Source organism: Quercus lobata, chromosome 7 (genome assembly GCF_001633185.2).
Source record: "Quercus lobata isolate SW786 chromosome 7, ValleyOak3.0 Primary Assembly, whole genome shotgun sequence".
Lineage (NCBI taxonomy): Eukaryota > Viridiplantae > Streptophyta > Magnoliopsida > Fagales > Fagaceae > Quercus > Quercus lobata.
This window is the reverse complement of record NC_044910.1, coordinates 37,152,244-37,177,708: the sequence shown is the minus strand read 5'-3', so window position 1 is coordinate 37,177,708 and position 25,465 is coordinate 37,152,244. Positions and strand designations below refer to the sequence as shown.

Here is a 25,465-nt window from a genome sequence, read left to right as displayed (position 1 = left end):
ATTTTACGAACCGATCGGAATGGGATGTTAATGGAGGGGATGAGAATTATTGTTTGGATTGAAGATTGGGAGTACGCGGTTGACCTGTTCAACAAAAATAGTACGTGGCTACCATTCCTATTTGAATGTTTCGGCCAAGCACGTGATTTGTTTCTTGCGATCAGTATAGCTAAAAAGAAAGACATCTAGAAAGATGACTATTTTATTTATTTATTTATTTGGATGGGAAGAAAGATGATTATTTGTATTTAAATCGGGACACCGCGTATGACACTAAATTAATTGCACAGTAAAACTGCAAACTAGAACAGCTAAAGAAATCAGAGAGAGCCAATTCAGCCATGGCGTCACAGTCACAAATTCCCCAGCTTCACTTCCTTCTTGTCCCTTTAATGTCCCAAAGCCATCTCATCCCTTTCACAGAAATGGCCAAACTACTTGCACACCATGGCGTAAAAGTTACCATTATCTTCACACCCCTCAATGCAGCTCGGTTCAACACAGTCCTTGAAGAAGCAAAAGCCTCAAACCTCAACATTGAATTCGTTTCACTTCGTTTTCCTGGCCCAGAAGCCGGATTGCCTGAAGGATGCGAAAACATGGACGCCCTCCCTTCTCTCAACTTATCACTAAAATTTTATGAAGCAACTAGCATGCTACAAAAGCCACTAGAAAAGTGGCTGGAAGAGTCAAAATCTTTGCCTAACTGCATTATTGCTGATGTAGGTGTTCCTTGGACCACAGAGATTGGCCTTAAGTTCAAGATTCCAAGGCTTGTCTTCTATACAACATCTTGCTTCTGTCAAGTATGTAATCACAACATATCTCAATCTAAGGTGCTTGAGGGAGTCACATCTGACTCACAGACATTTTTGGTGCCCAACATGCCAGATAGGATTGAATTCACTAAGGGCCAGATACCTGAAGGAACGAGAAAAAGTTCGGATAATACCAACGCTCTTATGAACCAATTTAGAGTGGCTAAGCTATCGGCAGAGGGGTTGGTGGTTAACACATTGGAAGAGTTAGAGCCAAGATACGTGGAAGAATACCGGAAAGTGATCAAGAATATTTGGTGCATAGGGCCGCTATCTTTATGTAACAAAGCGATGTCTGATAAGTTTGCAAGAGGAAACAAGACCTCTATTGATGAAAGCAATTGCTTGAGTTGGCTAGATTCAATGAAGCCCAACTCTGTCATTTATGTTTGCTTTGGAAGTCTTTGTGAACTGTCAGCTTCACAATTAGTGGAGCTTGCTTTGGGCTTAGAATCATCCAACTATCCATTCATTTGGGTTATTAAAAAGGGAAATTATTCAGAGGAATTAGAAAAATGGTTAGTTGAAGAAAAATTTGAAGAGAAGACTAAAGGGAGAGGTCTTATAATTCGAGGATGGGCACCACAAGTTCAAATACTATCCCATTTAGCAATTGGAGGGTTCTTAACGCATTGTGGTTGGAATTCTACACTAGAAGGAGTAAGTGCAGGCGTGCCTATGATAACATGGCCTATATTTGCTGAGCAGTTCTACAATGAGAAGTTACTTGTCCAAGTGTTGAGGATTGGTGTGAGTGTAGGAGCTAAGGCTTCTGTGGACTTTGGGGAAGAGAAGGATAAGGTGTTGGTGAGGAGTGAGGATGTGAAGAAGGCAATAGAGCAACTGATGGATAAAGGAGAAGAAGCAGAAGAGAGAATAAAGAGAGCTAGAAAGCTTGGAGAAATCGCTAAGAAATCGGTTGAAGAAGGGGGATCTTCTTACTTGAATGTGAAGAAGTTGATCCAATATATATCAGAGAACAAGTCAGTCATCAGGTGATGTAGAACAAAGTTTTCTATAGTTATTTTTATTAGCCAGAGATAGTCAAGCGGATGAACCCTTGAGTCAATAATTTTTATCCCTTAAATGCGGATGAATGCTTAAATTTGTTCTTTTCTTTAAGCATATTTTATTTGGCTAAGTTGATATTCTTGCGTAGGAATTTAATGGTATTGTTGTAATGCTCTTCTAAATTCTATTATAACTTCTTAAACGTATGGTGAATTTCACATTTCTTTCATTGAGTCTTCAAGTTTTTTGTTAAGCTAGAACGAAGTTTTCTTAATGTTTGGTTGGGTTAATTTTGGGGAGAATGGACAAAAACGAATGGAAAATAGGAGAGAAAATGGATAGGAGAGGGCGTTTGGTTGGAAAGGAGAGGGAGAGAGAAAAATGGTGGATCTCAACTGTTTTCTCTTTGAGCTCACAAAAACTTAGTCTTTTCAAAATGGGGAGAAAATATGAATGAGAATGTGGCTCAAAATTTTGGACTAAAATGTCTATACCTGCCAACGTAACATCGTTTCTTTCCCTTTTTTTTTTTTTTTTTTCCTAGTTGTTTCTTGCCCTTGCCACCGTTGACAACCTTTAAGCCTTATTCATTTCTTTCTTTCTTTTCATCAGTTTTAGGCCTTACACGTTTCACTCTTCTTCTTTTTTTCTTTTTTCTTTTTTCCATAAGTTTTGGTTTTTTTATTTTATTTTAAGAAAACAACTTTGAGTTCTTAAATTTCTTGTGTTTTTTTAAAATGAATTCTACATTCATATATATATATATATATATATATATATTTAAATAAAAATATTTAAAAATGTTATTTTTTGTTTTATCTAATAGGGATATGATCGTAAATTAATACAAACTACATTTTCTATCCTCTTGGTTTTTTTCTCAACTAAATAAAGAAGTTTTTAATCCCTCCACTTTTCCACCCCTCCAACCAAACAAAAATGAGATAAACTAATTTCTTTTCAATCATCTCACTTTTCCATTACCTCCCAATTTTTTATTCTCCCACTTTACTATCTCTCTAGCCAAATGTTAAAGTGTGATTTCCTTCATTTCTTGAAATTGCATTGGCTTTCAATTATTTATATTCTCTTAGGGTGTGTTTGGATATCGTTAATTTGCTGAAAACTGAAAATTTATTGCTGAAAACACTATAGCAAAATAATTTTTAAAAGTGTGAATAGTGCTGTGGGACCCAAATTTACCTAAAAAACTGTGTTTTGTTGAGTTTGGTGATACGTGAACAGTACCCATAGGACCCACTAGAAACTACCACTAAACACAAAAGCTCTTTAATATGGTAATAAACTATCAACACACACACTCAAATTTTTTTTTTAAGTCACACAAGCTTTAATTGATAAGAAATAATGAATTTAATTATTTAACCATTATTGTGATAAAAATGAAAGAATACTAGGGAAGAAGTGAGGAACTAGTTTAATAACAAACTTATAAAAAACTAAGTTGTAATTGTAGGGACACAATTTGTAACGACCCACACATGATAGTGGACTTATACGTAAAGGGCCCAAACAATACAATTTGTAGAGCGTGAGTTTGAAAGGTTAGGCTTTGGTCACTAGACGACTGTCTAATCGTGGCTTTTATGGAAGTTTATATGAGGGTGGGTTTAGCGTGACTAGCTAAAACTTTCATCGGTGCGGACTGTAGGGTTTTTGTCCTCGGACCCCATCTGAGGAGCTTAATGCTCTCCTTCTTGTCCCTCCTTTAGGACTTCCTTTTTCTAGGGAGGGGGGAAGATCCCTTCCTCCCCCGTTCTTCTTTCCTTTTATACTGGTATTTACTTTTCTTTTAATATCCACGTGTCAGTTTCACTTTCTGGGGTGGAAACTTGTCCTATCAGCCCATACCTAGAGTGATTGGGAGCAGTTGTAAAAGTTGAACAGCATGGTGAAGAGCATGGACCTGTCAGGCGCAGAGTCCTTTATCACTGTATTGGCAGCTTTTCCACTTATCCTGCCTCTGCACTGAGCTCGTCCTTTCCTTCAGGCGTTCTGTGAGGTGCCAAGCATAAGATCGTCCTCGGCCAGATTCTTAGGCCCCTTTTTTGGGTTTTCATTATGCGTCATCGGCAATGGTTCTCCTCGGCTTAGGCTTTGGGCCTTAATGCAAAGTGGGCCAGGATCGCAGATTTTCTGGCCCCACTGTAATCATTCAGCTTCACAATTTATGTTTTATTTTTACAATTGTCACACAGACTATATATATGGCAAGATCTAATAATTCAAATTTTAGAAAAATCTTACTAGATAAAAACATTCAACATTAAAATAAGAAAATGTTGATGTCTATGTAATTAAAAGTATTGAATTTTATAACTTCATTATGAAATTTAATAATACACCTTAACAAAATAAGAATTAATATACTATAAAAAAGTATTGAAGGTAAGTTAAGTTAAAGTTTTTGTGTAATTATAATACGGTATATATTTCCAAGAGTCTTGTAACTCAACTGACATCTCTTAGTATTTATAAACAAAATGTCTAGGGTTCAAATTTTCATCCCTCTCTAATATACGATATAGTACACGTAATTATCTAATTATGTTGGGAATGACTGAAGAACTAGTTTACAAACATATGGCCTTGGGAAAAGTGAGGGACCAAAATAAAGTAAAGCATTTGGATTTTACTTTTATAGGAGCCATTGGAATGGGATGTTTCAATGGAGGAATCAAAATTATTGTTGGTGATAGGCTAAGAATGTATTGAACCCTTGTGATGAATTAATCAATTAATTTAACCGAATTAATTAATTAATCCAATTAACATGCAATATGCGTGGCAGCACAAATAAATCACCAACTAATGTAAAATGCAGCGAAAAATAAAGTTGACATGGTGATTTGTTTATGAATGGAGAAAATCTCTAAGGCAAAAATCCCATCGGGTGATTTAAGATGACCACTCCCGAAAATCCACTATTATCACAATAAACGGTTATAAGTAAAGGAATCTCAGTACCTTATATCAACCTACAACTGAACCCTTACCCCAATACCCAATTAGACTTGTTTTGTAGTGACAATCTCTCATTTCAATGCACGGTTCCTAGTACGTGATTAACCAATCGATGCACGAATCCAAGTATGTGACTAACCACCAACTTGAGAAGGATGTTGGCTGCAAAGTTCTTTAGTTCATCAATACGATGAAGATTGTGAAACTCCTTGGTTACAAAATTCTACAGCGTACAAACACAGCAACTTCTTGAAGAGAAACATGAACTAGAGCATATGTCTCCGGTCACAATATGCTTGTGAAATTTTTTTGCATTAAGTTGCATCAGCTGTGACGGCTCTTAAAATAATCCTTATATATGTTTAGGGTTATGAGAAAAGAAGGCCTAAATAAATTTACACGGATTGGAGTGAAATCAAAACCGAAAATCTGATTTTCTTAAATCTCAATAGATAGCTTATCTATCGAGCAGTTGTCGAGCATCGGGCTTACACAGCCTTTTAAACCTCGATAGATTCTATCTGTCGAGATAGCTGTTGAGTTTTAAAATCCAGCACTTCTTCACTTGATTCTTGAATAGATTTGCATGGCTTTAACACTTGGACTTGAAACTTTATTCCTTGAAGTATTAAACACATTCTAAATCTACTTAATTACAAGTAAAATGCGTTTTGTCAAAGGATTAACCAATTCTATATTAACATATGTTCCTAACATGATTCACATATGTCCTACCAATTGTCCAGTTTTAAAATTCAATACTTTTTCACTTGATTCTTCGATAGATTTGCATGGCTTTAACACTTGGACTTGAAACCTTGTTCCTTGAAGTATTAAACACATCCTAGATCTACCCAATTACAAGTAAAGTGCGTTTCGTCAAAGGATTAGCCAATTCTATATTGACATATGTTCCTAACATGATTCACATATGTCCTAACAGTTGGGATTGATTGAAGAATGAGAATATGTGGTTGAATGCTAAACAAAAAGAGGAACTTCAACTACCATCTATTGTTAACGTGTGGAAGTGGAACTTCAACTTGAACTCTTGAGGGCTTAGCTACCATTCCTATGTGAATGTTTTGGCCAAGCACGTGATTTGTTTCTTGTTCCAACTCTCCGATGTTTAGTTAGGTTTTATTTTTGCAAAAAGAAAAAAAAAAGTGTCAAATAACTTTATAGTAGCATGATATAGTTGACATGATGATGGAGTCATAACTAGATCATTCGTTTATTACAACATTTAGGGAATATATGTGTGAGTAAAATCCTACATTGAATAAGAATGACAAGATCTGAGTGATTAATATAATATATTGGGTCCAAACCCAAGAACTTAAGTCTTTTAAATTAGGTGGCATCCATATATGTTATATTTATTAACTACTCAATAAGATTTTCCAAAATATTATCTCCCTAACACAACAAGAGTGCACTAAAGAATAGTGATTCAACTCTATTTGTTACCACAACAACAACAACAACAACAACAACAACAAAAAGGAAAAAGAAAAAATCACAATACAAACCATTTTTGTCGCTTATGATCAGTATCTCCCTATGTCATTCCCTTGCATATCTAAAGAAGAACACATCTAGCCAATGACCTTAATGGTCTAATGGCACCTCCTTGAGTATTTGTACCTAGGGGTGAGCAAGAACACATCTATGGCCAACCCCTCCAATGCTGTGTCAAAGCTTTCGAGAAAGAAAAAGTAAAAAATTTATATCATTTGTATCTTCTAAACAACAATAACAGATTCACATCATTATAAGAGTTTTTGATCAATTAGAATTAACGTGTGGATAACTCTTAAGCGAAAGTTTAAAAATTTGCACGATATCTTCTGTATAGTAGGAACTAGGAACGGATCCACATCATTATAAAAGTTTTTGATCCATCAAAATTAACGTGTTGATAAGTCCTCAGGGATGATTTAAAAATTTGTATAATAGTGTTATCTATTGTTTGGGGACCACAATTTAATTCTCTACAATTGCTTTAAAAATAAGGTCACGGGACGTGATATTGAATGTCATAAAAACTCCTATGTGTTTTTATCATTATCAATTGATTTTGAGGTAGAGTGACACAACTCATACTTTGAATTTATAAAAAGTAAACAAATAAAAAAATTACTAAAAAATTAGACAAACAATTATTAAATATATACAAAATTATATAATCAAATAATCACTTACTCTTAATCTTAATCTTTTTTTTTTTTAAAGAATAACTTACACTTTATCATCCAAAAAATATCCCCACATACACATTATATTATTTTATGCATAACATATTTTAAAAAAAATTAATTTCAATGATTGTTATTATATTTATATATTATTAATATATACTAATTTAATGGTAAATAACAAGTTGAAGAAAAGTAGTGCCTGATAGTCAGTGTTATCTACTACTGGGGGATCACAATTCAACTCTTTATAACTGCTCTAAAAATAGAGTCACGATGTGTGATGTTGAATGCCATAAAAACTCTAATTTATTTTTCTTATTATCAATTGGTTTTGAGATAGAGTGGCACAACTCACACTTTGAATTTATAAAAAATAAACAAATAAAAAAATTACCAAAAAATTAGACAATCATTGAATACTACAAAATTATATAATCAAAGGACAAAATTTAGTTACAAAATTGGTTGTAGTCTAAATCTACAACTTTACTCAATAAAATAAACATTACTACATATTTTAAAAATCTAACCGTTGAATTGTATGTTCTTTACACTCTTAATATATATGTCAAATTTTATGTCAATCTTATATTATATACTATAAGATCTATAAGCTTATATTTTATACATAATTTTAAATGACAAAAATTAGCAATTTAAACAATTTATTGATGGTATAACTATTAATCTTTAATTTTCTACAAATTTTGCAAGCATGGAGAATATAAGAAGAAGATGTAATCCAATGATGGAATTTTCAAAATTCACCTCTAATAAAATGATATTGAGTAAGGTTGTAGCCTTAGACTACAGCCTACAACCAATTTTGTAACTAAATTTTGTCCATAATCAAATAATCACTTACACTTAATCTTAAAAAAAAAAAAAAAAAAAATCCTTACACTTTATCATCCAAAAAAAATCCCCACTTACACATTATATTATTAAATGTATACTATACTTTTTAAAAATCAATTTCAACAATCGTTTTTATATTTATATATTATTAATATATACTAATTTAATGGTAAATAACAAGATGAAGAAATATAGTGCTTGAAAGTATTGAGATTCTGAAAAATATAATTTCCTGAATGACTTTCTGTTAGATTAACCTATTACCGTGGGACAAAGATATAAAGAAGTATAAAAATGAAATAAAACTGCAAATCTTTTTTTTTTTTTTTTTGGTTGAAAATACTAAATATTTTTTAACACATACAGGGAGAGATAATAAGGTATTAAAAAAATTGACAGTAGTATATATCCAAAAAGGTCTAATTTTTAGATAAAATTGCAAACTAGAACAACTAAACTACTTGCACAAATTTTTCTCAAGAAAAAAAAAAAAAAACTACTTGCATAAATAAAACTGCAAACTAAAACAACTAAAGAAATCAGAGAGCCAATTCAGCCGTGGCCTCACAGTCACAAATTCACCAGCTTCACTTCCTTCTTATCCCTTTAAATGATTTATTACCGTAACCAATCCTTCATAGAATCTCAATCAATCTGTGATTAGAGATTTGTAATTGTAACTAGCTCTCTAACATAATCAGACAGCCTTTGGAATTCTGAAATGGCACAAACTCTTAACCTCACTAATCACGTGCCAATATAAGTTATTCACGTGATATTAGAGTTAAATGACTAAAGCTCGTACGGAGCATTTGGATTCTGTGGGTAACATGATTGGTTTATCACGTGCAGCATTGAGGGGATTAAGTGGCGTTTGGATTTTACTTTAAATAGGAGCCATTGCCCATTGGAATGGGAAGTTTTAAGGTTTGAAATGGAGGGATTTGAATTGTTGTTGGGAACTTGGGATTGATTGAACAATGAGAGTTGGTGGATGAATGCTTCAACAAAAAAAATATGTGGCTGAAGTTTTTCGAATGCAAAAGGTTTATCTTATACCACTAACATCTATTTGTTAATGTGTGGAAGTGGAACTTCAACTTGAACTTTTGAAGGTTTAGCTATCATTCCTATGTGAATGTCTGGGCCAAGAACGGCATTTGCTTCTTGTTCCACCTCTCCGATGTCAAATAAATTAGATAGTAGCATGATATAATTGACATTGGTGATAAGGTAACAACTACCTCATTCGTTTATTACAACTACCTCATTTGTTCATTACAACCTGTTGGGAATACAAGTGAAATCTCATATTGAATAAAAGTAACAAGAATAAATGGTTAATATAATGTAGTTGAGTCCAAACTCAAAAGTTTTAAATCTTTTGAAATAGGTGGCTCCACTTTTGTTGTTTATGATTAGTATCTCCCAATAACTTTCCCTTGCATAGCTAGAGAAGAACACATCTAGCCATGACCTTAATGGTTTCATGGCACCTCCTTGGGTATTAGTACCTGAAGAGAATTGAACTAAGGTCAAGATTGAAGCAAACAAAGAATTCAGAATCACAAGAAAAACAGAGAATGAAAGAAGAGTGAGAAACAGAGAGAAAAGAAGAGAGAGAGCTCCAGAATTTTTTGTAAATGCTTGCTTTACTCATTTGCATTACAACTATCTCTATTTATACATAGAACTCACTATAACTACTTAATTAACCAACCCTGAAATCACGGAATGGACCCGGGAAAGGTGGAGCTACTTCTAACAGCCTTTCCCGCCTAATCTCAACTGACAACAGACTTACTAAGGTGCTTAATAGAACGACACCATTTTATACACCAACATAACTAATCAATAAATACAACGACATCGTTCTAGCAGACTAGCCGTTGCTGTGACTTTGTTCTTGAGATTTAAAAACTAGCCGTTGGGACTGAGGCTTCTCAATTGTTGACTTAGCTTTAGATATCTCAACATCCCCCCTCAAACTCTGGGCAGAATCAATCAAGAGTTTGCTGCGAAGAAACACAAAATGAGGTCCAAGCAAGGACTTAGTGAAAATGTCAGCGAAATTGTCACGGCCAGAAATAAATTTGATGCCCAAATCACGACGAAGAACACATTCACGGACATAATGATAGTCTACTTCAATGTGCTTCGTCCTAGAATGAAACACAGGGTTGGAAGCCAAGGCAATTGCAGAATTGTTGTCACACTAGAGAACAGGAATGTGTGGAAGAGACAAACCAAGTTCTCGGAAAAGAGTGCGAAGCCAAGCCAATTCAACAGCAGTGGATGCAAGTGCGCGATACTCAGCTTCAGTGGATGATCGTGAGACTATGGATTGCTTCTTGGAAGACCAAGAAATTGTACTAGAACCAAGAAAGACCAAGATGCCAATAGTGGATTTCCTATCCGATGGGTCACCAGCCCAATCCGCATCTGAAAAGGCCGAAAGAGTAATAGGACCGGGATCAATATGAATCCCAAAATGTAATGTGCCTCAAAGATAGCGAAGAACTCGTTTGGCAGCATCAAAATGAGAGGTAGTAGGATGCTGCATAAACTGACATAGCTGATGAACACTGAAGGACAAATCTGGGCGAGTGAAGGTTAAGTATTGTAGTGCTCCAACCATAGGCCTATATTCAGAAGGATCAGGTAAGAGAGAGCCCTCATAAGGAGTAAGACGTGTGGATGGGCAGCAGGGGGACTTAGCTGGCTTGGCATTCTCCATGTGAAAACGATGAAGAATGTCAGAAGCATACTTGGACTGGCAAAGGGTAAGCCCAAATCTGGTAGGTATGATCTGAATGCCAAGGAAATAAGAAAGAGCCCCAAGATCTTTGAGCTCAAAGGCATGACTCAAGGCAGTAATGAGATGAGAAATCTATGTAGAATCATTACCAGTGATAATGATATCATCAACAAAGAGCAGCAGATAAATGGTAGTATGGTGATAGTGATAAATGAACAAAGAAGGGTCTGCCAAGGAAGCCACAAATCCAAGATGTAGAAGTTGAGAAGTGAAGCAATCAAACCACGCCCGGGGAGCTTGTTTAAGTCCATATAAGGACTTGTGAAGCTTGCAGACATGAGAAGGAAATTGAGAGTCAACATAGCCAGGAGGCTGTTGCATAAAGACCTCCTCCTTGAGAAAACCATGGAGAAAAGCATTTGAAATGTCAAGCTGCCTGAGGGACCATCTTAAACTCACTGCAATGGTAAGAATAAGTCTGACAGTGGCTGGTTTTACAACAGGACTAAATGTCTCAGTGTAGTCAATACCAGGTTGTTGGTGAAAACCCTTGGCAACGAGGCGGGCCTTATACCGAGCTATGGAACCATCACTATGCAATTTCAATTTATAGACCCATTTGCAACCTACAAGGTTGATACCAGGTGCAGCAGGTACTAAAGACCAAGTGTTCTGTCTTTGTAAGGCAGTATACTCCTCATCCATGGCCTTTGTCCATTGAGGATATTTAGAAGCAACTTTATAAGAAGATGGTTCAGTGAAGGTGTAGTCCAGAATAGCCTTGTAGCAGAGCTTCTTTTTAGTAATACCATGTTTAGACCTGGTGGTCATAGGGTGAGTATTGGTGATAATGGGAAGGACAGGTTCTGGTGCAGCAGTAGAAATAGAGCTAGATGAAGGTAAACTAGTAGTAGTGGAGATAGGAGCAGGTTGGGAAATTGTAGGGGGTGGGGCAATAGGATTAGGCATAGGACTGGAAAGAGGAGAGGGGACAGTGTGCAAGGGAGAAAGAGGAGGAGGATGATTAGAGGAAGAAGTGACAGAAGTGGGAGTAGAGGAGGGGCAAGGAACATAGGAACCTAGGATGGAAGGTTGATTAGAGGAATGCAAATAGAGAAGGTTAGATAACCAAATGTCAGATGTAGGTTTGACACATTGTGGAGAAGAGGTAAGATGAGAAGAAGTAAAGGGAAACTTAGACTCATTAAACAACACATGCCTGCAAGTGTACAGGCGATTGGATTGAACATCAAGACACAAATACCCCTTAGAAACACTAGAGTAACCAAGGAAAATGCATTCAGTAGTCCTATGCTCAAGTTTGTGTGTAGTGTAAGGTCTAATGTAAGGGTAGCAAGCACAACCAAACACTTTAAGGGAAGTAACATCTGGATGAGAACCATAAAGCTTGAACCAGGGTGAGAGAAATCCAAGGGAAGCAGTAGGTAAGAGATTAATAAGGTTCATAGCTGTTTGAACAGCAAAGGACCAAAACTGAGATGGTAAGGAAGATTAGGAAAGGAGCGTAATGGTAGTTTCTATTAAGTGCCTATGTTTTCTTTCCACTAACCCATTTTGTTGAGGGGTATAGGGACAAGAGAGCTGATGGTGAATACCATGAGAAGAAAGGTAAGATTCAAAGAGTTTGGAGGTGTATTCCCCACCACCATCAGATCTAAGTGTCTTAAGAGATGCTGAAAACTGAGTTTGAATCATAGCATGAAATTGAACAAATTTAGAATAAACCTCAGATTTATTGTGAAGCAGATACAACCAAGTAAAATGTGTATAATGGTCAACAAAAATGACATAATATTGGAAACCATTTATTGAAGTAAGAGGTGCAGGACCCCAAAGATCAGTGTGTACAAGTTCAAAGGGTGCAGTAGCAACAAATCTAAAGCTAGGAAAGGGAAGTTTATGCATTTTCCCATGTAGACAATGAACACAAGAATCCACAAAGTTGGTACACTTATTAAAAGGCAAGCCTTTGTGCTGGAAAAGAAACTTAAGAACTTGGGAATTGGGATGACCAAGTCTGTTGTGCCACAGAAGCCAACTAGATGATGAGGTGAAGACTGAATTGCAGATTTTGTGAGGAAGTGAAAGCTTAGGTGCCTTGTGAGGGTAAATAGGATATACCCCACCTTCACTCTTGCCCTTGTAGAGCACTTTCCCCGTGGCCAAGGCCTGGATAGACAAGGTGTTTTCATCAAAATAGCACCAACAATGGTTATCATGACAGATTTTGTGGATAGATGCAAGATTGGAAGCAATAGTAGGAACTCTTAACACATTTCTAAGTTGTATTGTAGAATTAGAAGATGGGATAAGAGTATTACCTATGTGTGTGATAGGCAGAGATTGTCCATTACCTACGGTGAGATGATCATGGCCATTGTAGGGTTTAAGAAAGCTTAGGTGATTCAGACTGGAGGTGACATGGTCTGTGGCTGCACTATCTGCTAGCCAAGGCTGCTCTTGTGCAAGCATAGAGTTGGAAGAAGTGACCATTGCTGCCAATTTAGTGGGTGGATGTTTGCCTTGATAGGCATAGTCCATCCTATGGTAGCAATCTATGGCTATGTGACCAGCTTTGCCACAGATTTGGCAAGTAGGCCTCTCTGCTCTTGGACCAGATCCTTGATTAGGAGAGTATTGTGAGAAATGATTAGGTGAAAAACCTCGTCCTCTGCCTCTGTTATTGTTGTTTCTACCTCTACCACGATTAGTGGACTGATTGTAATTGTTATAAGCTCCACTGTTGTTAGATCTAGGTGTTGTGTTGACAGCCATTGCAAAGGTGGAATCTTTAATCTCCAGTCCCTCATTCAGTGATTCTTCTTCTGCGTTTAGCATAGTAGCTAACTCATCAAAACTCAAATTTGTGCTTCTTGTCCTAATTGCAGACCTGAATGCACTGAACTCCCTTGGAAGTCCTTTAATTGCCACATGGAGCAATTCTTCATCATCTAGAAAAGTTCCAACTGCCATTAATTTGTCCCTAATGACCTTGATTTTCTGCAGATACATGTCTACAGAATTTGAACCTTTCTTTACATTGTGCAATTCTCCCTTGAGATTCATCACATGAGATCTTGAAAAAGAAGAAAACCTGTTTTCCAGAACTTTCCAAACTTCTAGAGCTGATGAACATCCAACAGTTATAGCAAGAACTGAAGGTGTTAGAGTGGAACTGATAAAGGTAAGCAGTTCCTTTTCTTTTGATTTCCAAACAAGATAATCTGGATTCAGTATTGATGTAACAGAACCTGAGAGATCTTTCAAGAATTTCTCTGGAACAAGAGGAGTTTCATCAAGAAGTTCAATCATTGAGTAAGTCTCCATCACCATGGAGATCTGATGCTTCCATATTATGTAGTTGGAATTGTCCAACTTGACTGTCATCATGTTTGGCATGTTTGACAACAGCAATAGAGGTTGATTGGCCAAGTTGATTGAAGAAGAAGTTGAAGTTGTAGCTGCCATTGTTGAATCAGAGTTGGTAGGGATCGTATGAAGCTCTGATACCATGAAGAGAATTGAACTAAGGTCAAGATTGAAGCAAACAAAGAATTCAGAATCACAAGAAAAACAGAGAATGAAAGAAGAGTGAGAAACAGAGAGAAAAGAAGAGAGAGAGCTCCAGAATTTTCTGTAAATGCTTGCTTTACTCATTTGCATTACAACTATCTCTATTTATACATAGAACTCACTGAAACTACTTAATTAACCAACCCTGAAATCACGGAATGGATCCGGGAAAGGTGGAGCTACTTCTAACAGCCTTTCTCGCCTAATCTCAACTGACAATAGACTTACTAAGGTGCTTAATAGAACGGCACCATTTTATACACCAACATAACTAATCAATAAATACAACGACATCGTTCTAGCAGACTAGCCGTTGCTGTGACTCTGTTCTTAAGATTTAAAAACTAGCCGTTGGGACTGAGGCTTCTCAATTGCTGACTTAGCTTTAGATATCTCAATAGTACCTATGGGTGAGCAAGAATACATCCGCAGTCATCCCCTCCAATGTTGTGTCAATGCTTTCGAAAAAGAAAAAAAGAAAAAAAGAAAAAAAGAAAAAAAGCCAAGAATTTATTATTTATATCATTTGTATCTTCTAAAGTCTAAACAACAATAACACATCAATATGAGTTTTTGATCAATAGGATTAACGTGTGGATAACTCTTAAGTGAAGATTTAAAAATTTGCATGATATCTTCTAAATAGTAGTAACATATTCATATCATTATAAATTTTTTTGATCCATCAAAATTAACATGTGGATAAGTGTAAAGTGAAGATTTAAAAATTTGTATGATAGTGTTATCTACAGTTAAGAGATCACAATTCGACTCTTTACAACTGCTCTAAAATTAGCGCCATGAGATATAATATTGAATGCCATAAAGACTTCACTGTGCCTTTCTTATCACCAATTGGTTTGAGGGGAGTAGCACAAATTACAATTCGACAACTGGTATCAAAGCCAAGGACATGGGTTTAAGTCATGAAAACATCATTATAAGAGGTGGATTCTTTAAAACCAAACAAAAATCCCTACTTACGCATTATATTATTTTATGGATAATATACTTTTTATTTAAAATCAAATTTCAATGATCATTATTATATTTATATATTATTAATATTAGTATATATACTAATAATGTTCGCGTACGACCTTCTTTTTTTTTTTTTTTTGAGACCAAACTGAAAACTTTCATTCACAAACAGTCAAGAAGATACACTGAAAAAACAGAGTACAAGCTACAGAAAAACAGAGCATAACAAAATAAGGAAAAAAAAAAGCAACAACTTAGACCACGAACGAAGGCAAGCGTACGACCTTCTGGTAGATGTAACCTTGGACAAAGAAATGTCTACCAGAAAAACAACCTTGGACAGTTGGACAAAGAAATAAAGTAGTATAAAAAATAAAATAAAACTGCACACTAGAACAACTAAACTACTTGCACAATAAAACTGAAAACCAGAACAACTAAAGAAATCAGAGAGAGCCGATTCAGCCATGGCCTCACAGTCACAAACTCACCAGCTTCACTTCCTTCTTATCCCTTTAATGTCCCAAAGCCATCTCATCCCTTTCACTGAAATTGCCAAACTCTTTGCACACCATGGCGTAAAAGTTACCATTGTCCTCACACCCGTTAATGCAGCTCGGTTCAACACAATCCTCGAACAAGCAAAAGCCTCAAACCTCAACATTGAAATCCTTTCACTTCGTTTTCCTGGCCAAGAAGCCGGATTGCCTGAAGGATGCGAAAACCTGGACGCCCTCCCTTCTCTCAACTTATCATTACAATTTTTTGCAGCTTGTAGCATGCTACAAAAACCACTAGAAAAGTGGCTAGAAGAGTTAGAATCTTTGCCCAACTGCATTATTTCTGATATATGTCTTCCTTGGACCACGGAGATTGGCCTCAATTTCAAGATTCCAAGGCTTGTCTTCCATACAGCATGTTGCTTCTGTCTAGTGTGTCATCGCAACATATCTTGCACTAAGGTGCTCGAGGGAGTCACATCTGACTCACAGACATTTTTGTTGCCCAACATGCCAGATAGGATTGAATTCACTAAGGCCCAGCTACCTGTAGATGAGAGAACAGGTTCGGATGAATCCAAAAAATATATGAACCAACTTGAAACGGCTAAGCTATCGGCAGAAGGGTTGGTGGTTAACACATTTGAAGAGTTAGAGGCAAGATACGTGGAAGAATACGAGAAAGGGGGCCAGAAACTTTGGTGCATAGGGCCACTATCTTTATGTAACAAAGCGATATCTGATAAGTTTGAAATAGGAAACAAGACCTCCATTGATGAAAGCAATTGCTTGAGTTGGCTAGATTCAATGAAGCCCAACTCTGTCATTTATGTTTGCTTTGGAAGTCTTTGTGAACTGTCAGCTTCACAATTAGTGGAGCTTGCTTTGGGCTTAGAATCATCAAACTATCCATTCATTTGGGTTATTAAAAAGGGAAATTATTCAGAGGAATTAGAAAAATGGTTAGTTGAAGAAAAATTTGAAGAGAAGACTAAAGGGAGAGGTCTTATAATTCGAGGATGGGCACCACAAGTTCAAATACTATCCCATTTAGCAATTGGAGGGTTCTTAACGCATTGTGGTTGGAATTCTACACTAGAAGGAGTAACTGCAGGCCTGCCTATGATAACATGGCCTATGTTTGCTGAGCAGTTCTACAATGAGAAGTTACTTGTCCAAGTGTTGAGGATTGGTGTGAGTGTAGGAGCTAAGGCTTCTGTGGACTTTGGAGAGGAGAAGGATAAGGTGTTGGTGAGGAGTGAGGATGTGAAGAAGGCAATAGAGCAGTTGATGGATAAAGGAGAAGAAGCAGAAGAGAGAAGAAAGAGAGCTAGAAAGCTTGGAGAAATCGCTAAGAAGTCAGTTGAAGAAGGGGGATCTTCTTACATGAATGTGAAGAAGTTGATCCAACATCTATCAGAGAACAAGTCAATCATCGGGTGATGTATAACAAAGTTTTCTATGGTTATTTTTATTAGCCAGAGAATAATAGTCAAGCGGATGAACCCTTGAGTCAATAATTTTTGTCCCTTAAATGCGGATGAATGGTTTTTTTTTTGGATACAAGATAGAATTCTATTCTAGGCTAATCTAAGTTTATATGTGTGTGAAGCTCCTTCTTAGAGACTTGAACCCTGGCCCTTGCCCTCCACACCTCACAAGCACTTATACTTGTGGAGTGACTATCGCACTAAGGGTGTGCGGTGGTGGATGAATGGTTAACTTTGTTCTATAAGCATATTTTATTTGGTTAAGTTGATCTTCTTGCGTAGGAATTTAATGGTATTGTTGTAATGCTCTTCTAAATTCTATTATAATTTCTTAAATGTATGGTGAATTCCACATTTCTTTCGTTGAGTCTTCAAGTTTTCTATTAAGCTAGAACGAAGTAAATAAAAAGCTGAGTTCTTAATGTTTGGTTGAGTTAATTTTGGGGAGGATGGACAAAAATAAGTGGAAAATAGGAGAAAAAATGGGTAAGAGGGGTGTTTGGTCAAAAGGGAGAAGGGGAGAGAAAAATGGTGGAGCTGGCCGGCTGTTTTCTTTCCGAGTCTACCAAAACCCAATTTTCCCAAAATGAGGAGAAAATATGGGTGAAAGTGGGGCTCACAATTTTGGACTAAAATGCCTATACCTGCCAACGTTACAACGTTTCTTCTTCTTCTTCTTCACTTTTTTTTTTTTTTCCTAGTTGTTTCTTGCCTTTGCCAATGTTGACCACCTTTAAGCCTTATTCATTTCTTTCTTTCTTTTCATCAGTTTTGGTTTTTTTAGTATATTTTAAATTAAATATGTTGAAACTCAAAATAACTTAAGATGAATAAAGAGACGAGTTATAATTTGTTAAAGAAAGAGTTACTTGTATGTAAGTTAGATTAAATAAATTAAGAGAAGTTTTCTAAATTAATAAATAACATGAAGGGTTGGAAGACTATATATATGGCTATGCTATGGACTAATTTCATATTAAGAGTGAATGAAGAAAACAGTTAAAAGTAAAGAGTATTGTGTGAGAGAGTGAATTCAATAATATTCCTAAATACTTGAAAGATTTCGGGCCAAAGAAAGGTGTTCTTCTGGTGGAGCTTTGGGCTTGAACACTTTGTGCAAAAGCTATTCTAGCCATACAACATTTGTTGGGTTGTTGTATCCTAGGGGAGACAAGTCAGAGAAGGTCTGCACCGGTTACAAAGATTAGCCAACTAAGGGCTTGAATCTCCTTAAAGAGAGTGAGTGCCGCGCCTCAGTCCAAATAGTGTTGTGTTCTTATCTCCAAATTAATAATATTCAGCGTATTATTCAGTTTCTTTGTGTTATTTCCATTATTATTGTATTTGCACCAACAGGTTTTTTAGGCCTTATATGTTTCACTCCTTTTTTTTTTCCATAAGTTTTGGTGTTTTTATTTTTTTTAATGAATTCCACATTCATATATTTTTTTAATAAAAATATTTTAAAAAATGTTTTTTTTTTTTTTGGTTTTATCTAATAGGAACATGATCGTAAATTGGTACAAATTACATTTTCCATCCTCTCTTTTTTTTTTTCTCAACCAAATAAAAAAAATTTCAATCCCTCCACTTTTCCACCTCTCTAACCAAACACAAACAAAAGAAACTAAAATCTTTCTATCCTTTCACTTTTCTATAACCTTCCTATTTTCTATCGTCCCACTTTCCATCTCTCCAACCTAATGGTAAAGTGTGTTTTCCTTCATTTCTTCAAATTGCATGTGCTTTCAATTATTTATATTCTCTTATTTGTTAATTTCATACTGCTTATACTTAATTTTATTTTCCCTTTCTATTAAAAAAAATTATATTTTCTGTTGTCCATGGAAATATATATATATATACATATATATATTTATAGGTTTTGGGGTGGGTAGTTAGAAACTATCACTAAACACAAAAGCTCTTTAATATGGTAATAAACAATCAACACACACTCAAAAAATTAAAAAAATTAAAAAAAAAAAAAAGAAAGAAAAAAGTCACATAAGTTAAATGGATAAGAAATAAGAAATTTAATTATTTAACCATTATTGTGATAAAAATCAAAGAATACTAGGGAAGATGATGATGCTTAGATCGTCAGTAGAAATGTTCATCTAGAAAGGAGTCGTTCTCAGCTAGTCCTGATCCTGCAACAAGTCAAGCTATGAAAAGAAAGAAAATGGTCACCGGTGTGGCGCCTGCCACAAGGTCTCCGATGTCAAAGTTAGAATGGCTAGAATAACAGAATGTCAAATGTAGTGTATTTTGAGTGTATGTATACCTTTCTTTTGGACCTTATAGGTAGGTATTTATACAAGTGTTTTCCTCCTCCTTCTAGCTGTTGGGGCTGCCTTAATGGTGATTTTATTCTCATATCAGTAACGCCTTCATAGAACATTGATGGTGGGTTATTTCCCCAACGGTATAGAAATTCATCATTGCTTTGTAACTCTTCATTAATGATTAAGGACGGACGAGTCTGTCCTAGCCTGATGACGATCATTGGTTGGACGATTTCTAGGATTGTCTTCGACATTGTGTCGTCCTATAGACGAAGGTATAATCGGGATCATCAGCTGCCCCCCTATTCCGAGGTCGTCCGTAGTTTGGACGATCAAAGGAATATGAGAAGTTTTTTTTTTTTTTTTTTTTTTCGCAGTTGGGGCGCTTAGGGTTCTGCTCCCACATTAATTGCTCCATGGCGGCATGGCACGGATCGTGGCCACGTGTCGCCCTTTGATTGGTTGATGGTCCTGTTTCCAGTGAAGCCTTTTCAGATTTCTCGCACTTTTCAAGGTAAAAGTTTTAATTTTTGCTTTTCCTTTCTTATTTCTTCACTTTCTTTTCTGTGATTGGTTTTTCTGACTTCACGGTTGTGCATTTTGCTCCTAGTCTTCTCAGTTTCCTCCCTTGTTTTCAGGTACGCCCCTTCTTTACTCCTTTTCCTTTCTGAGTTTCATTTGTATTCCTTTTCCTTGTGCTCCTATTTTCCTTTTTGGGTTGTATTGCTCTCTTTAATGGTGGATTCTTTTGAAATTAGGTGCACTTCCCCCTCCATCACCTTCTTATTTTCTCGCATAGGGGCGTTGGCAGATTCTCGTAGTGATACGTTAGGTGTTTTTCCATCTAGTGGTCTATATCCACATATTGGGGATTTTGTGGTGGTTGGTAGTGGTCTAGGTTTGGTGTTAGGTGACTTGTACCCACTATTGCATAACTCCCTAGTTTGGTTTAAATCCATTAGAGAGGCTTTAAGGAGGGAAAATATGGGGTCCGAGATGGGTTTGGACAATCTAGAGAGGAATTCGTCCTCTGATGTAGGCACGGTTAGAGCAGGGGTAGACACGGCTACTTTTGTGCCTTCTGGTGCGCCCTCGTTCTCTCATCCTTCCGTTTCGGATAAGCTTCGTTCTTTCCATGCTCTTAAAGAAAAGTGTTCCTTGAAGATAAAGGTTTTTAATAAATTTAGGGATAGATTTCAATTTCCTGATGAGACTAAGGCTCGTCTTCCTAGGAAGGGTGAGAAGGCTTGTGCCTTTGCCCATGGAGAGGTCTATTTCTATGAGGCTGCGTTTTTGTGTGGCCTCAGATTTCCCGTCCATTCGTTCATCATGGAGCTTCTTCACTACCTGAACCTTGCTTCGGGGCAGCTTATGCCGAATTCATGGAGAATCGTCATAAGCTGCATGGTGATTTGGACGATCATAGCTGACGGGGATATGATCACACTAAACGAGTTCGTCCATCTCTACCATTTGAAAGAATCCAAGGAGTTTGGGTATTACAAGTTTATGCCCTGTGTTGACACCCTATTTTGCAACCCGTATTTAACCTCACATTGAGGGTAAAAGGGTAATTTCACATTGAAAATATGCATCTTGATTCTGGTCATTAGATCCTTAATCTCATTTCATCAAAGTGATCTTGATGTTGTAACGATTAAATCGACTAGTCATGAGCCCTAATCGGACCATTAGATTGAAAGTTATCATCAAATCAAGTTTTAATGACTGAGATGCACTATCAAAAATTGAGTCAAACTATATGTGATTATGAACAATTGATTTCAATTGGTTATAAGTATAATCAATTTGAGATCGATGACGTGTCATAATTTGGTTGGTTAGGATTACATTTTATGGTAAGATTGCACACACCTAATTAACTAGATAGTTAAACATTAATTATTCAATGAGTAATTTGTTCAATTATCTTTTAATTAGAGTAAATTTGGAACCAATTAAGTCTGAAATGGGAGTGATTGGAGCCATTTAATGTTAATTGGGAGCTAATTTGGGGACCTATTGGTGTTAATTGTGCTGAAACTATTTTCTAACAAATGACCTCTACTCACCATTTCATCGATATCTCTCAGAATATTTTGAATCTGTGAATGAGGTTATTTTTTCCAGAAACTAGGCATCCAGGGCTTCAATTTGAGCACAAGAATGAGACAATTCTAATCAGAATTGAGGTAGATATAATTTTTCAAAGTTGGCTTTATAGGCTGTTACAGAGCTACGGGAAAACCGAATTTTGGCTTGCTCCTCACTCCCACAAATCTTTCCATTTAATGCACCAGATTTCCCCCAAAGCTAAAATGAGGTCTAGGTTCATGATTCTTTGTCAACCCTCATTAAATGGTCTTTCATTCATATTTCCTCTACCACTACTATATAAACCCCCAATCTCCTTCATTCCAAGACACACAAAAAATCTCCCTCTCTTCTCTTCTCTTGAGTTCTAGTGGAGTTGAGTAGTATTGTCATATCTTGGTCTTCCTGAGACTCAAGGTATTGAGTGAGACTCCCTCTCTCTCTCCTAACTCTTCTTTCCCTCCACCCTTAGGACCTCCATCAAGAATCCCCTCCTCCATTATATGGATCTTGCATGAAGGTATAATCCCCTTTCTTAACTGTTTGTTTATATTGCCATGATGAGAATTTAAGATTAAAGCATGATAATTCCCTCGAATATGTTTGAATGTTCTTAATTGTTCTTATGTGTTCTTCATATGTTCTTAGTTGTTCATCACATGTTCATGCATATCACTAGATTTAATCTTAAATCCACATCAAAAATATGAAAAACATGTTTGTTTAGTAATTCTTTCAAATTCTTGAATCTAGGTTATTACTATCCACACACATTCACTAGAGTTTATTTTTCAATCCAAATGCCATGCTTAATAAATTGAATTAGGGTCTATCACATGCACACACTTTAAATTCAACATGTAAATTGATTGACATATTGGATGATATGATATGAATGTTGGCCACCATAGTCTAGAAGACCAGTTTCACCGGGTAAGGTGGGTGCCTAACACCTTCCCATCTTGTAACATAGCCTCCGAGCTTAGATCAAGGGTTAGTAGATCAAATACTTATCCATGTAATTTTCGATTTTTAGATTGTAATTAGGAAACAAATCCATGTACTTTATCTTAGATTGTATCTAGGACCAAAGCCATGTAATTTTCCTATGATCAATGTAAATTCAATTTCAAATTAATAAAATGGGGAATTTTTCATTCATGGTTTTCTTATTTTTCCAATAATTAAATAAGTGGCGACTCCATTGTAAAACCCTTAATCTAAAGGGAAAAATATAACTAGTCGAACCTCCATTTTGAGAGGCAATAACACGACTCCACCCATTCACGTGGGTTTGGCCCAACATTCCATAAAAATGGGCCGGGGGCGCGGTCTCTCACAGTGGCGACTCCACTGGGGAATATTGAGGGCTAAGCTTCAATTAGGTTATGGTGGCCAACCATGTCATTGTTTGTTTATTACTTTTTGTATATAATATGTCTAATATGTCATTATATTGCATTTCATGCATCATTTGCTTGAATGAAATTTATTTTATTTGTGTGCTAGCCCGGAAGCCCAGTAGTATTAGCCGTGGATTGTGGTCTTCCTGAGACTTACATACCCAGCGGTGAACCTACCACCCACCGCGACAAGGATCATCATGGTTATGCCATGGTGGTTCATAGAGACAAACTGTACCATTCGGACCAACGCGGCGCTCCTGGCATCACAAGTTGGGAGGTACGACGTCCTAGCTTGTGGAGACCTTTAACCTACCTTCTACCCATTTTGTAATGACCCATAGAACCTACCTTTAGGTCGGTCCATGTAAATTGCATTGCATTATGCATGTGTTTGGCCGTTGTTTGAACCATGATGAGCACAAGTCCAACGTTTGAGCCCATCATGATTGTTTGAACCTTGTATGCTATGAATGAAATTAAGCCCAAAGGCCTATGATTGAACTTTACTTAGAAGGGAAACCGAAAATTGTTTCTTGAATCATTTTAAGCCCAATACTTGAGCCCATCAAATGTGTATTCGCATGATCAACATCAAGGGCCGAAAGTTCACAAGATGCATGCCTTCCAAGTGTAAGGTCAAGCCATTTCAAGCAAATACCAAATGATCATATGGTTCAAGCCTTCCAAGTGCAAGCCCAAGCCATTTCATCATAATCAAGGTTCAAGCACACCAAGCCTCAAGCATCCTAAATGGACCAAGAAGAAGCAAGTGGCACAACTTTGCCTCACTCCACATTTGGTTTGCAACATCATGGTTAAGCTTAAAGTTTGTTTGTTTAATCCATGTTTCTATGTTTCTTTGAATTCAAAATTCTCATGTAGCATTTAATGAGCTTTGTTTGTGTATATATATTAAAAAAAAAAAAAACAAAACAAAACAAAAAAAATTCAAAAAAAATTCATGATTTCCAAATCTTTCCCAAAAAAGGAGAAAAATTTTCAAATGAAAAAAGTCTTTGGACTAGGGGCATTGAGCCCTTAAGTCATTAAAAAAAAACAAAACAATCTTTGAACTAGGACCATTGAACTTCCTAGTGACTTTTTCAAAAAGACCATTTTTCTTTCAAGATTAAAAAAAAAAAAAAAAAAAAAAAAAAAAAAAAGAAAAAAGAAGAAGGAAGAAGTCTCCTTTTCAAAATGGTACATGAGGATCCCTTAGACAAAACCATTTTGTGATGTTCAAAGGCTTGAACAATCAACGTGTACTGAGAAAGGATTAATTTCATTTGATCCATGTAAACACTTTTGCTAAATTACTTTGAATAAAAGAAGAAATAGTCTTACAAGGCAATCAAAGAAAATCTATCCATCAGAAAATTCAAAAAGCTCATGCATTCATTCCAAATTTCTGAAAACTTTTGTGTCTCCAATAGAGCATTCGTACCTTTTCTTTTAAGAGGAGTTTATTAAAAGAGCTCAAGTCACTGTGCCTGCAAGCAAGCATTACTAGGGATAGGAGGCCGTCTTTGGTAAAACAAGATTATACCTTAATACCTAGAATGATCATTATCCATTGCTAGCCCATTTGAGCCTTTAAACACTTAGCCTCTTTTTTGCATGAACCCACTAAAATCTAAACCTAGGGTGGGAAAATTCAAAGTATGCATGCTTAAGGTAGGGCCAAAAAAAAAAAAAAAAAAAAAAAAAGCCCGCTAGGTTGAAAACCCGAAAAGGCGGCCTAGGCAAAAATTAGGGCCAAAGAAAAGAAAAAAAGGGTAAATCCCCACCAAGTTGGAAACTTGAGGATGCAACCTAAAAAGAGAAGAATTTTACAAGATGAAAGTCTAGAGGTATGATTCAAGATGAATGAGCAAATGTTGATATAAGTGACCAATGAAGACTAGTGAGAAGATGACAACGAAGATATGAGAAAACTCCTCCAATACTTGATTTTTGAGTAATGTATACTTGGGGGAACATCATAGGGAATTTTGAGCCTTTTATATCATTCATTTCATAACCTAAACCCGGCCTACATTACAACCCATGAGTAAAGACCTCCTTGAAGTCTTGCTAATTGTAGGCGCATCTTAAACTCTTATAATATTTTCTCTTGAATTAAAAAGGAAAAATGCTTAAAATTGTCAAACCCCACAGGATGACATGTCCGAGACAAAAATTTCTCAAATTCTCAAATCCTCAAAATGACTCAAAAGAACTTTCAAACCTGGAGCACTCTCCTTGTTTGCACCCAACAATGTGATTCATAAATATTATCACATTTCATTTCTTGATTGCCTTTGGAGACTTAATCTGACGATGTTCAAAAGGATGAAGCAAATTTGATTACATGAGTTTAATGATCTTGATCCTTCCTAATCAAAGAGATTTGTTTGATTCTTAAACACTTTGATTTGCCAAAATGGTTGTTCAAAGGATCACCTCTTGTTCCAAAAAAAAAAAAATAAAAAAAAAAAAAAT

At 36.1% G+C, this 25,465-nt stretch overlaps 2 protein-coding genes across 2 annotated transcripts; both read left to right on the top strand.

Annotated features, from left to right (window-relative positions):
• The first annotated feature begins 222 nt into the window (after positions 1 to 222).
• LOC115954020 (UDP-glycosyltransferase 73C4-like) lies at positions 223 to 2,058 on the top strand. Its single transcript, XM_031071873.1, has one exon. It carries the CDS (start codon positions 342 to 344, stop codon positions 1,815 to 1,817), a length of 1,476 nt encoding a protein of 491 aa, XP_030927733.1. The 5' UTR covers positions 223 to 341; the 3' UTR covers positions 1,818 to 2,058.
• A 13,404-nt stretch (positions 2,059 to 15,462) lies between these two features.
• Positions 15,463 to 17,317, top strand: LOC115952205 (UDP-glycosyltransferase 73C3-like). Its single transcript, XM_031069283.1, has one exon. It carries the CDS (start codon positions 15,674 to 15,676, stop codon positions 17,147 to 17,149), a length of 1,476 nt encoding a protein of 491 aa, XP_030925143.1. The 5' UTR covers positions 15,463 to 15,673; the 3' UTR covers positions 17,150 to 17,317.
• Positions 17,318 to 25,465: the final 8,148 nt, after the last annotated feature.